The sequence below is a fragment of the Panthera uncia genome, chromosome X (genome assembly GCF_023721935.1).
Source record: "Panthera uncia isolate 11264 chromosome X, Puncia_PCG_1.0, whole genome shotgun sequence".
Classification (NCBI taxonomy): Eukaryota; Metazoa; Chordata; class Mammalia; order Carnivora; family Felidae; genus Panthera; species Panthera uncia.
The window spans coordinates 49,989,951-50,002,432 of record NC_064817.1 but is presented as its reverse complement, the minus strand read 5'-3'; the positions used below and the strand labels follow the sequence as shown (position 1 = coordinate 50,002,432).

Below are 12,482 nucleotides of genomic sequence, written 5' to 3'. Positions count from 1 at the left end.
AAATCAGGAATCTTATTTAAACACACTACACTGGGGAAAAATAAAGCCTGATCCTTCCCAGTTATTTAAGAGAGTCCCAGACTAAAAGAGAGGGAAGGAAATGCTGACCAAGCCTGATAGGTATTCATTGTTCCCCCTACTAGGCCCTGACCCCTGTCACCTCCCAAATACATATCCAAGAATGTATTATTGGATTATTCCTTGTTTTGTGAGACCAAATGCCCACACCTCAATTTTTCTCTATCACTAGGACCTGCTTGATACTCTGCCACACAAAATACCAAATTCTCACAAAGTAGAAGGGTCACCAAACACAGAAAGAATATTTGGCCTTTAAAGTCACCAGTTATAGGGGCGCCTGGGTGGTTCAGTCAGTTGAGCATCCGGCTTCAGCTCAGGTCATGATCTCACAGTTCATGGTTTCGAACCCCAAGTCAGGCTCTGTGCTGACAGCTCAGAGGCTGAAGCCTACTTCTGATTCTGTGTCTCCCTCACTCTCCTCCCCTCCCCCCACTCATGCTCTGTCTCTCTATGTCCCTCAAAAATGAATAAATGTTAAAAAAATTAAAGTCACCAATTATAGGACCTACCTGACAAAACATTACTACTAAGCATGCTCAGTGGTAAATGACCATACCTGTGGCCTAGGAGTTATGTTAACACTTACCTTATGCCACAAAAAGTCCACTGAAAGGAACATCAGATCTGGTTTTGTCATCAGGCACAAAGAACTGTGCTTTAAAAGTCACCCAAAAAGTCTTTCCTTGAAGTTTAAGGCCCAAATGCTGCAGCTGGGACCTAGCCAGAAAATAACATGCTCCTTAACCTATTCCAATCACACACTAAAAAATTATCCCCTCATTTCCATCTTTCCCAAATACCTATCTCATAGTAAAGCCATTGGGAAAACTGAAAGCTGTTTGTAGGCTGCTGGCCTAAAAAGTAATTACTAAGCTCCATTCCTTGATTTAGTTTATATGGAAATGTGAAGGAAGAAGTCTCTTACATACCTACATGGGCAACAAAGATAGTAAAATTTATTTCAGTTAACTAACCCAATTATATAAAACCCAAGGTTCAGTTCTTCCCCAACAAACCCCTTCAGAACATTTGGCATTTGAGACAGGATTATTGGCTGTCACTGACCCTAGAAAGAGTAACTTGGTCTATGCTCACATGTACTTTGTGGCTCCCCCTGAAACAATTAGCACCTCAAGGCTTCCTTCATTTTAGACAAACTCACTTTCAAGAGAGCACTGGCCTAGGGTTTATGCCCATGTACCAAAAGCATGTCACTCACCCACCGAGAACAGCTACTGCTCCCAAGTGTACACTTCCTTCAAAGTTCTGTTCATTAAACCCCCTTCTTCTCAAAATCTATAGAGAATGTCATGTGAAGTATTTCTTTTTCTTAAAATGTTTTTAAGTGAGTTAGCTCTAAATCTCCAATTAAATGGGACATCTATAAATGCAGGAACTATATACTCAGTTCATTTATTTCTATCCCTTATAGTAAAGAGTACTTAGTAACCACTCAATAAATGGTGAGAATGTAACTGCCTGCCTTCTTTCTTACCATTTTACCTAGCACAGGGTTGGGCATATAGTAGTTCAGTTCCATAAGTAGTTATAATAACTGACATTTGCATCTAACTTATTAGATGCTAGGCACAGTTCTAAGCACTTTACACAAATTGGCCCATTCAGTCCTCAAACAACCCTATGAGATGGGTACTATTATTGTCTTCACTTTACAGTTGAAGAAAATGAGACACAGAAGTTAAGTAACTTGCCCAAGGGTATACAAATAATTGGTCACAGAGCTAGGATTTGAGCCCAAGCAGTCTGGTTCCAGAGTCTGTGCTTTTCCCCACTGCTCTATGTTAGCTTTCTATGAAGGCCTTAAAAGTCTTTTGGTTTGGTTTGGTTTGGTTTCGGTTATCCACCTGCCCCAGGTTTGGCCTGCAACAATTAGAAGTGAGTAGTGAGGGTTGAGGCCAAGAGACTATTCTGAATTCAAATGGTTGTGACAACAGCAAATACTTCCACCAAAATACTAATGAAAATACCATAACGTTCCCCTATCTCAAGAAACAGGTCAAGCTTGAGGACTGAGTCAGATACAGAAAGAGAAGAACTCAAAATTTATTATTTTTTTTTAAATTTAGTACACTCTAGTTTTTTTATATTAAATATAATTTATTGTTAAACTGGTTTCCATATAACACCCGGTGCTCATCCCAACAGGTGCCTTTCAATGCCCATCACCCACTTTCCCCTCTCCCCCACCCCCATCAACCCTCAGTTTGTTCTCAGTATTTAAGAGTCTCTTATGGCTTGTCTCCCTCCCTCTCTGTAACTTTTTCCCCCTTCCCCTCCCCCATGACCTTCTGTTAAGATTCTCAGGATCCTCATATGAGTGAAAACATATGGTATCTTTCTCTGCCTGACTTATTTCACTTAGCATGATACCTTCCAGTTCTATCCATGTTGCTGCAAATGGCCAGATTTCATTCTTTCTCATTGCCAAGTAGTATTCCATTGTGTATATAAACCACATCTTCTTTATCCCTTCGTCAGTTGATGGACATTTAGTCTCTTTCCATAATCTGACTATTGTTGAAAGTGCTGCTATAAACATTGGGGTACAAGTGCTCCTGTGCATCAGCACTCCTGTATCCCTTGGGTAAATTCCTAGCAGTACTATTGCTAGGTCATAAATTTAAAAAGGCAAAGTGAAAGCAGGGATTTGGGTGAAGGGGGGCAGGAAAAGAGAAACGTCATTCTGGTGCCCCAGAAGAACTGAGTCGCCCACTGACTGAAATCTGCTACAGCAGAAGCTATTTAGGGGAACTCCACTGCAGCCATCTTGTTAATGTAATCACCACAGAGCCAATTCTCTGGAAGTCTGTGTCCCCTTGGTGAAAAGAGTCATTCTTCCAAGATAGGCAAGTCCAGTGAGAGACCACTAACTTGGTAATCAAGAAAGCCAAGTTCTCCATTCAATACTATTACCAACTTTATGTGATCCTGAGCAAGCTGGATAACTCCTCTAGTTATGAGTACAGAAAAGAATTCTGGTCCATAAAAACTCTTAGTGCAGTTGAGGCCCAATCTCAAGCAGGAAAATGTGGCTAGTTTCCTTTCTTTACCTCCCTTCAACACACATGCATCTGTTTTCTACCACCCTTTGCAGACAAAGCAAAAAACATTTACCTTCCTGGGAAGTGCTACAGAGTCCCAAAGGCACTGTCAGAGCCTTAATCATCTCCAAATAAAGTAACCTCTGAGGTCAGTTCTACACATTCAGAAGGACTTGCTCTTCCCATGACCATAATAACACTATGGTCAAATCACCCCAGCACAGAGGGAGAAAACACTGAGTACCCTGCACCAAGTGCCATTTAGAAGGCAGACAAAAGTTCCTCCTCTACACTGGGGCTAGGCAATTTTGGTTTAGTCCCAGCCTTATTATCAGTTCACTCATATCACTTCCCTTTTCTGGACTTTGCTATCCTCATCCAAAACATAAAGGTAGAACTAAAAAGTTTAAGATGAGGTCATTTGCTCTGTGGTTTAAAACACTCCTGTGAGATACCCAGACAATCCAGAACAATCAGCTGAAGTGAAGGTTAAGGATGAGGAAGCTCTGGGTCATCCTAAATAGAGATGCATTTGAAATGTTGTACCCCACAACAGCTAGCTCTCAGCTCACTGGTGGTAGTTATCTTGAGAGGTTAGTTTATGCCCACCAGTTCCTCAAAGTTTACCAATATCTAACTACCACACTCATAAGGTTAAAAGTACATTTGAAACATAACCTAACAGCTTCCTGGCATTTCAGCAGAACTACAGGGAGTATATGCTACTGGAGAGTGAGAAGGAAACCCATACAATTTTCAGTGTTTGTCTGAGGCTCTTCAGTCAACTCATAGCCTTCACAATATAGTGTCATTTGGTTTCTTGTTCCTCCGTAAGGAAGGACATAGTCCTTTTCCCTCCATAGACTTAAGAAGAAGCAGCCAAGAACACTCATACCAGTGTTCTTGTCAGAGCTACTAATGAAACAAACCAACTCCCAAGCTAAAAATTCTCCATTCTGAACTCAGTACCCAGGAAAACACATTCCCCCCAGAGGTGTAAGGGGACAAAACAGTACATTTTAGCAAGTGCTGCTGAACTTTTTACATCCAGAAAATTCTAGCACACTGCCTGGTACAAAGAAGGCACTCAAATTTTGAGGGAAAAAATGTCTTAAGGAAAAAAAAACATATAAATGGGAGGCTTTAAGCTGTATCATCAAGGCTCTCAAGGACATCAAGATCCCTAGAGTGTATTTATTACTAATGCAGTACCCTCATGACAAATTGGAGAGACTGAGAGACTGAATAAAGGACTTGCCTAACTATTCACTTCATTTGGACCACTTAATTAAGGACAGGGAAGATGTTTTTCTTTTCTTTTTTTTTTTTTTTTACTTTGATTCTTTTTTTTATTTTTTTTTTATTTTTTAATATATGAAATTTACTGTCAAATTGGTTTCCATACAACACCCAGTGCAGGGAAGATGTTTTTCTTACATGAAAAGAGAAGAAAAATTCTCCAGTTAGTGTTACTTGCCACTTTCCAAACCAATGGAGTCCTGAGCTACCCTTCAAGTGACTGCTCCTATGACACAAATCAGAACCTGGAATTGAAAAGTTTTTCAGCTCTATCAAGCATGAAATGGGAAGGATGAACAGCAAAGCCAGCCAATCATGATAAGACCACCTCTCTACTTGACCACTAAACTGTCCCAAAGGAGACCATCTTTGTACTCTGTTTTTGTTTTTTGTTTTTTGTTTTTTTTCTTTTGGGGCAGAAGAGTGGGTATGGTAGCAGCAAGAAAAGATTGTGAATTAGGAAAGATGTACATGATAAATTCAATTGTATCTCTGAAAAATCAGAAACACACTGTTCCCAACCTGTAATAATGCCAATTTCCAGCAACTTCTAGCCATAAAGGCCCAACCATGGTCATGTTGGTAACCAGATATTCTCCCCTCTGGGGATCTTGACTCTGAAAATTCAAGTAAGGGGGACTCCCAGGAAGACACAAAGGAACCTAGACAGACAGTTGCCAAGCAACACTATTAGAACAGAGTTCAGAATAAATGTAGCTGTCATCTTATCTCATCCATAGAATTGGATGTGGAGCTAGAGAGATAGACTAGATGACCTCTAAATATCCCTTCAGCATCCAGTAAAGCATTCTCTTGAGAGCAGAAAGAAGGAAAAGTAAAAATAACACCCTTAAAACAAGCTACTATTATGGGAAGCTAGAGAATAATGGAGAGTTAGCAGACTAGTGGTCAATACCACCTGTCAACCCCCTCAGAGAACAACCTTCCCTGCTCCAAGCCTAAGTATAGATTATTTGTTGCCTTCAAGGATCCTCTTGCCTAACCAGCCCCTCTCCGTCCAGAAAGCTATTCAAGGAGAAGTCTAAAGGAAATCCCCAAGATAGTTCTTGCTCTATCATCTACACTTTCACAAATGGTAGAGTAAACTGGGGAAATAAAAAGTGGAGAGATGCAGGATCCAAAGAATCACCTTCTCTCATGTATAACTTCCATTCCTGATCCCTTTCCTTTCCCTAAAGTCTGTATGCAGGGCTGGTTCAATGGTTGAAAAATTGATATTCTGCCTCCTATTCATGAAGTACCATTTTAGTGCCACTCGAGTGGCTCAAGCAATGCTAGGAATGGCAGAAGAATAAATAGTCCACACAGTCCCTGTTAAAGTTTAGCTGAATGCAGATCCAGAAGCCTTCAAATACTTCAAGAAGCTGGACTCTATATCTGCTCACATGGATGGTCACATTAATGACCACTTGATCACCTTTCCCCTGACCTATTGAGCTAGGGCTAAAAATCCAGCAAAATAAAAAGGTTTTACCAAGACTGGTTCAAGACCTAGATTCAAGTCCTGGCTTTACTACTGACATGCTACATCATTCTAGGTCAGCCCCTCCCTATCTGTGGTCTCAGTTTTCCCATATATACAATGAGAAGGGTTAGACTTGATAGTTGTGAAGAGCCTTTTCAACTCTAACAAACCAAAAACTCAAGAAAACCTTGAAAATTAAAAACAATCTCTTTTTAGGGAGTCCTAAAGACTTTGTGACCAAAAAAAAATTAAAGAGGGCAGGGAAGGAGAAATACTTTGTTTTTACAACTGTCTTATCAGCAGAAAGTGTAGATAGCAAGTTAATAAGCTTCTTCATTCTGGCTGCTAAAGCAGACTTAGGAAACTGGCAACTAGAAGCATAATCCAAGAATTGGAAGAAAGAGGATACAGAGGAGCATGTTTTAACAGATTTAACGGAAGTTGGGCTAAGGGAGACAATTGGCTGTAAAAATGAAACCCAGCCTTGACAGACTGCAGACATGGTTCATATGAATGAATAGATTTGATTTTTCCATTACCCTTCCCTATCTGTCATACTCCAGAAATAGCCTAATAGCCTAACTAGTAAAGAAGGAGCAGAAAACAGGGAATTTTCTCCCTTCACTAAAGTTACTAGCTGGCATGCAGTGAACTAGTGTAAGTCCCTGGATGCCTCAGAATTGTGATGAGGAATGAGAAAAGTAACAGGAGGCACCTTGTGAAACCCTCAACTCTCACCAGGAGAACACACAAATTCCAGTGTTACTTTGCCTAAATTATCCACTTTCTTTTATCTGAGGACCAGGAAGTCCTAAGAACAGAGGGCAGTTTGCTTTGGGCAGGAGAGGGGATTCAATTTCAAGAACCCAATCACTGAGTCAGAACAGAGGGTCAATGGGATAAGCATCAAAAACCTTGGACCCCAATCTTGGTTTTGTCACCATGTGCCCTTAGGTAGGTTCCTTTCTGTTAGCCTAATATCCTCATTAGTTAAAAAAAGAAATATTTGGGTGGGGAGGGGGAGAAAGTTGTACTAGACAGTCTCAGAGGTCCCTTTCAGGTCAAGATTCTATGGTCTTAATAAGTATGATATAGTTGTTTCTCCTAAATTTGACCATTACTTGAACAGAACAACATGGAAAATTCTCCAAAGTTTTCAGGCTATCAAAATTCAGCCCTCTTCTTCCAATCTGATTTAAGTTTCTGTCAATCTGCATAAAAATACCTTCAGTATTAGGTAACTTCAGTACCCTAGCCTGAACCTCAAACAGCTCATTCTCCAGTCTCTCTCCATGCCCAGGAAAAGGATCACCACGCTATCTTCTTTGCCATTTCTGACTGAGATGGGATGGTTAAGGCAACTCTGAGGCAATTTCTAGGCCCATCGAGTTACATTTAAAGGTGAGCTACCTTAGAACTGACTATGAAATATGCCACTAGTGAAGAGAGGTCATAGGGTAAAGTCTGTTCCCAGAGATCCACCCATCTATTTAGGTAAAAACACCCACAGAGAGCTAAACTCAAGAAGAGGCTCCTGAAAGGATCTTTATAATCCTCTGTGTTGGCAGAGACAGTGGGCTTTTTTTCCATGTTTTTCTTTTCAAAACCATTCTCTCTCACTTTATGTGTGTTGGGGAAGGGAAGCCAAGTGTGGGAAAACCCCGTGTCATAAAACCACCACAGCAATTTAAAGGAGAGAAGGTAAAAGGACATACTTGTTGAAAACTTGGTGGTTTTGATGGACAGCGTTCTGGAAAGTCAAGAATGACTTGACAGAAAGGCTGGAATACAGCAACGTGGCAACCAAATTCAGCATACACCCAAAGAATCAGGCACCCCACTCCTCTCCTCCAGGGACCCTTGGCCCTTCTCAAGGCTACTAGTCACTATCTCAGCTCTACAAGGCTCAGACAGTCCTCTAAGGAGAGGGGTCTGTAAGCACAACAAGCTGCTTGTCAGTGTGGTCACCAGGCCTTCCCGAACAAGAAAAGGGCCCTAGTAGCTTTTTGGCATGACTTGCACAAAAGCAAGCAGGACTCATTATTCAGGCACACCCCTCCCCTACCCCTCCCTTCTGGGCATCCGGCCTCCCTAGGCCCCACTCCCAGGACGCTTCTGCTCTTCTCATAACAGCCAGCAGGGTGGAGACCAAATCCTAGAAGCTACCACCATTTTAGAAAGGTGCAGCCCCACAAGGGAGAATCCACACCTCACAGAAAAGTCTGGAGGGGATAGGGGGAGATAGAGACCCATTAAGCAATGGGAAGGGCAAGGATCTGTCGGTGGAGAGGAGGAAGAAACCAGTCTTCTACCCTAGAAGTAAAGCAGATCTCTCCTCAGACTGGTGCCCAGTTAAGTATTAGTGATCCTGGGTAAAAGCAAACAGCTTCTGATATGTCCCTCCACAACTCTCTCTTCCACCAACTCTTTCTTCCCCTATTAGTGAGAAACAGCTGGAGCTGCCAGGGGAAGCTATGAGAAAGGTGAGTGGGGGTGGGGGATCAGCCCATTGCAGCTCCCTACCCCCTCCTTCTTTCTCAGTTCCCCTGACCTCTCCTGGACCATGGCAGCTTTGCCCCTCAGAAAGGCACCAATTCATGAACTGGAGAAAAGTGTTCCTTTCCCCTGCCCCCATAGCACATCAGGGGCAAGAAGAGACCTCGGGCTCCCAAGGAACCCTCCTTACTGCCTCATCCCACACGGAGGAAACTGTAATCTGAGAAAGAGGCAGGTCCCACCTAGTCCACACTTCTTGCCCAGCACCCACTCACACCCGAGGACGCACCAGACCAGGACTCCATTCTCGCCCCTCCCTAACCCAGGTCTTGGCGGAGGGCTCGGCGTTCTGAGTGGGCGGTTGGCTGGCCAAGCTCCTAGCCACCAGCAAGGGGCTACTAGAGTCAGCTAGAGCCCCCAAGGTGGCAGCGTACATCCTCAGGACTCACCGTCTTAGGCATGGTGGCTGCAAAAGTGGCAGAGTTGATGGAAGTTCGGCTAGGAGCTGTCGGGCAGCGCTGAGCACACAGTACACACAGCACGGACTCGGGACTGGGGTTTCGGATTGGGTCCCTCGCTAGCGTCAGGGCAACTGCTCGGCTTCCTGCTAACGGGCCACGACTTCAGAAACCCCACCCAGGAAAGAGCCGCCCCTGTCGCGTCGCCCGCTTCTTTCTGTGGCCGGGCTTCCGTGCTGCTCCCCGCCCTCGCGCCCGCCTTCTTGCCGGCCGCTGGCCCCGCCCAGCCCAGCCCAACCCAGCCTGGTCACAGCAGCCACGTGGGGCTCAGGCTGGGCCTGGGAGCTCCAAAGGGGATTCCTACCCCTGACCCAGCCCCACTCTTTCTCCCGTCCCTTTCACAGCCCCTACCTCTTTGAATCCAGGCCATCTGGCCCCACCCCCAAGCAGAGACTGGCCCTGGGCTGAATCTTGGCAGAGGATTAGAGCCCTTGACAGTAAGTGTCCACTAATGGGGAGCTTACTACCTACCAAAACTGTCTGTGCCCTCTGAGGACAGCTCTGATTCTCAGAAAGTCCTTGTGTGTAGCCAAACTCCTTTTCTCCTGTGGATCTCAGCTTTGCTCCCTGTGGCCACACAAATCATCTACTGTCCTTAATAATTCCTTAGAGGTCTGAAGATTACATGCCACCCCCCCCCCAAACTTCTCTTCTCTTGGCTACCCTACCTCAGCTCCTCCTACACTTCATTCATTCTCTTCTGTAGGTTTCTATATCCCTTTTCCCATCATATTTCCTCCCCATTCTTGTTCAATCCTCATTTTCAACAGAACTGGGCTTCTTTTCTATATCTGTCCCCTACTCATTTTCCTTCCTTCAAATCACAGCCTTCACCTTCTTCAGATCAATGCCTTGATGCTTCATCCTCTCCCCCAACATATTCATGATTTATGTGTTTACTTTCTAATAAGGCTATCATTGCTCAAGTTGGATGCACCCCCAGTCCACTCCTTTGAGATGTGTCTGTCTGCCAGCACTCATTCTACTTCTTAAGGCCACAGAATCCCAGGACAACAGAGTTCAAGACTACAGCTGTTATCTGGATAAGTCTGAGTTTTACTTTGAAAGTGACTGATCATAATTATTTTTTCTCCTATCCACAGGCAACCATGTGAAAGTATAGTCTGAGTATCTTTTACAAAGGAGGGCATCACATACCTCAAGGATGATGAGCCAACTTGGAACAGTGGAATGGATATTTGAGAGGGGTAGTCAGGACACTTGGCCTCTAGTTGTAGCTTTGCCATTAATTCACTCTGTGACCACTATATGGGCTTGTGTAACTCCCTTCCCCATCTGAGCTTGAGTTTTCTCTTCTGGAACAAGAAATGACTGGGTTCTGGGCTTCCAAGTTCCTTTCCCACTCTGACATTATAAAAGGATGAGAAAAGAAGTAGATTCCCTAGGACAATAGATGAATCTAGCAGGGTTGTATAAAGACTGGCCTTGCATTTTCATTCAGGAATCAGCAGTCCTATTCCCTGCTCCTCTGCTTTCCCAACTCACCAATGTTAATGAATCAGTGTGCCTCAGTTTCTCTCACTGCTGTCAAGATTCATTGATGTGTGCTAGGGTATACAAAGTTCCCTGCCCAACTCATCATCAGGGAAGTGCAAATCAAAACTACAAGGAGATATCACCTCACACCTGTCAGAAATTGGCTAAATGAAAAGCACAATAAACAACAAGTGTTGGTGAAGATGTGGAGAAAAAGGAAACTTCTTGCACTGGGGGTGGGAATGCAAACGTGCAGCTACTCTTGAAAACAGTATGAAGCTTCCTCAAAAAGTTAAAAATACAACTACCCTATGATCCAGTAATTGCACTACTGTATGTTTACCAAAAAAAAAAAAAAAATACAAAAACACTAATTCAAAGGGATACATGCACCCTTATATTTATAGCAGCATTATTTACAATAGCCAAATTATGGAAGCAGCCCATGTCCATCAATAGATGAATGGTTAAAAAGGATGTGATATATATATACACAATGGAACATTATTCATTCATAAGAGGGAATTAAATCTTGCCATTTGCAATGACATGGATGGAGTTAGAAAGTATAATGCTAAGTGAAATAAGTCAGTCAGAGAAAGTCAAATACCATATAATTTCATGCATATGTGGAATTTAAGAAACAAACAAATGATCATATGTGAAAAAAAGAGTCATACCATGAAACAGACTCATAACTATAGAGAACACACTGATAGTTACCAGAGAGAAGGGGGATGGAGGAAATGGGTTAAACAAGTGATGAGGATTAAAGAGTGCACTTGTGAGAAGCACTGGGTGATGTATGGAATTGTTGAATCACTATATTGTATACCTGAAAGTAATAGAACACTGTGCATTAACTATACTGGAATTTAAAATAAAATTTAAAAAATAAAAGTATTTTAGATGTATTAAAGAATTGAAAAAAAAAGTTATCTACCCAAACTATTTCCTTGAGCTGAGCAGTTGACCCTCCAAGGAAGAGCAGCACTTCCCAGAAAGCCTTAGTAGCAAGGATAGCAATAATGGCCAATCACATTCCTTGACATTACCATGCCTCTTTTCCCCCAGAAGTTCAAGGAACTCACTGACTCACTCATTTATGTCCTCCTAAAGCCCACTAGGGCCTTGAACTAGGCTAAGTGCCAAAAGGAGGGGAAGTTGATTGGAGACTTCAACTTTCATTATCCATTCTGGAGAGTGGAAACCCCCTGTGTGTCATTCCCCATGTCCCATGTCAACACTCCCTGTAATACACAAGAGAAATCTGGTTGGGGAATGTCAAGCAGCTGAACACACTATTAAAAGGGAAAAGGGGCACAGGAGTCTAAATGGAAAAAGGAAGGTCAGAGAGTGGAGAAACTAAGGAGGAGAAGGATGGGAAAGGGAGGAAAGCATAGATGATCAGAAACTGTTTAGTTCAGCCCCAATGCATGTTGAGGAAACTGAGGATCAAAAAGAGGAAAGAACTTACCCAAGATTGGGCAACAAGCATAGAGGACAGATTCAGGGATAATAGGGAGGACAAAGAGCTCAGTTAAGCTGTTGTGATAATACAAGCAAGAAATTTTGAAAGCTAGAACAAGGGAAGTAGTCCCAACCACACCCCTCCACCTTCACCAGACAGAAGCTGGGTATGGCGATTATGGTCAAGCATCTGGACATACTTGAAGGTTACATTCAAAACCCTATGTCTAGAAGGGACCCATCTCAGCTATCCCCCCATCTCCAAAGCAAAGTAGAGGCAGCTGAGGTGCTCTCTTGTTCTTCAAGATGGTCAGAGAAACACACCTTTGTTTCTTACCTCTTTGTAAAACACTTTTTACCTATATGGTCAGAACTTCTGATCTCCCCCACCCCATTCCCTGTAATGATCCCATGTGAATTGAGAGTTAGTTCAATCTTCCTGGGATCAGAGTAATCTCCACACTTAGGTTTAGATATGATGAGACATATGCCACTGTTTGCAGAGAGAAGACATGTGAATAAGGGCTAACATATTGGTTACCCTGGGTGAGGAAAGTAAAAGGTATAAAGACA

The 12,482-nt window shown here is 42.9% G+C and overlaps 1 protein-coding gene across 1 annotated transcript in view; it reads right to left on the bottom strand.

Moving 5' to 3' along the window:
• Positions 1–9,086, bottom strand: part of MSN (moesin) — a 64,771-nt gene extending 55,685 nt beyond the window's left edge. The window contains exon 1 of the mRNA XM_049643896.1: positions 8,874–9,086. Within this exon, the coding sequence (XP_049499853.1) occupies positions 8,874–8,885 (12 nt within the window). The 5' untranslated portion in view covers positions 8,886–9,086. The remainder of the gene's footprint in view (positions 1–8,873) is intronic.
• Positions 9,087–12,482: the final 3,396 nt, after the last annotated feature.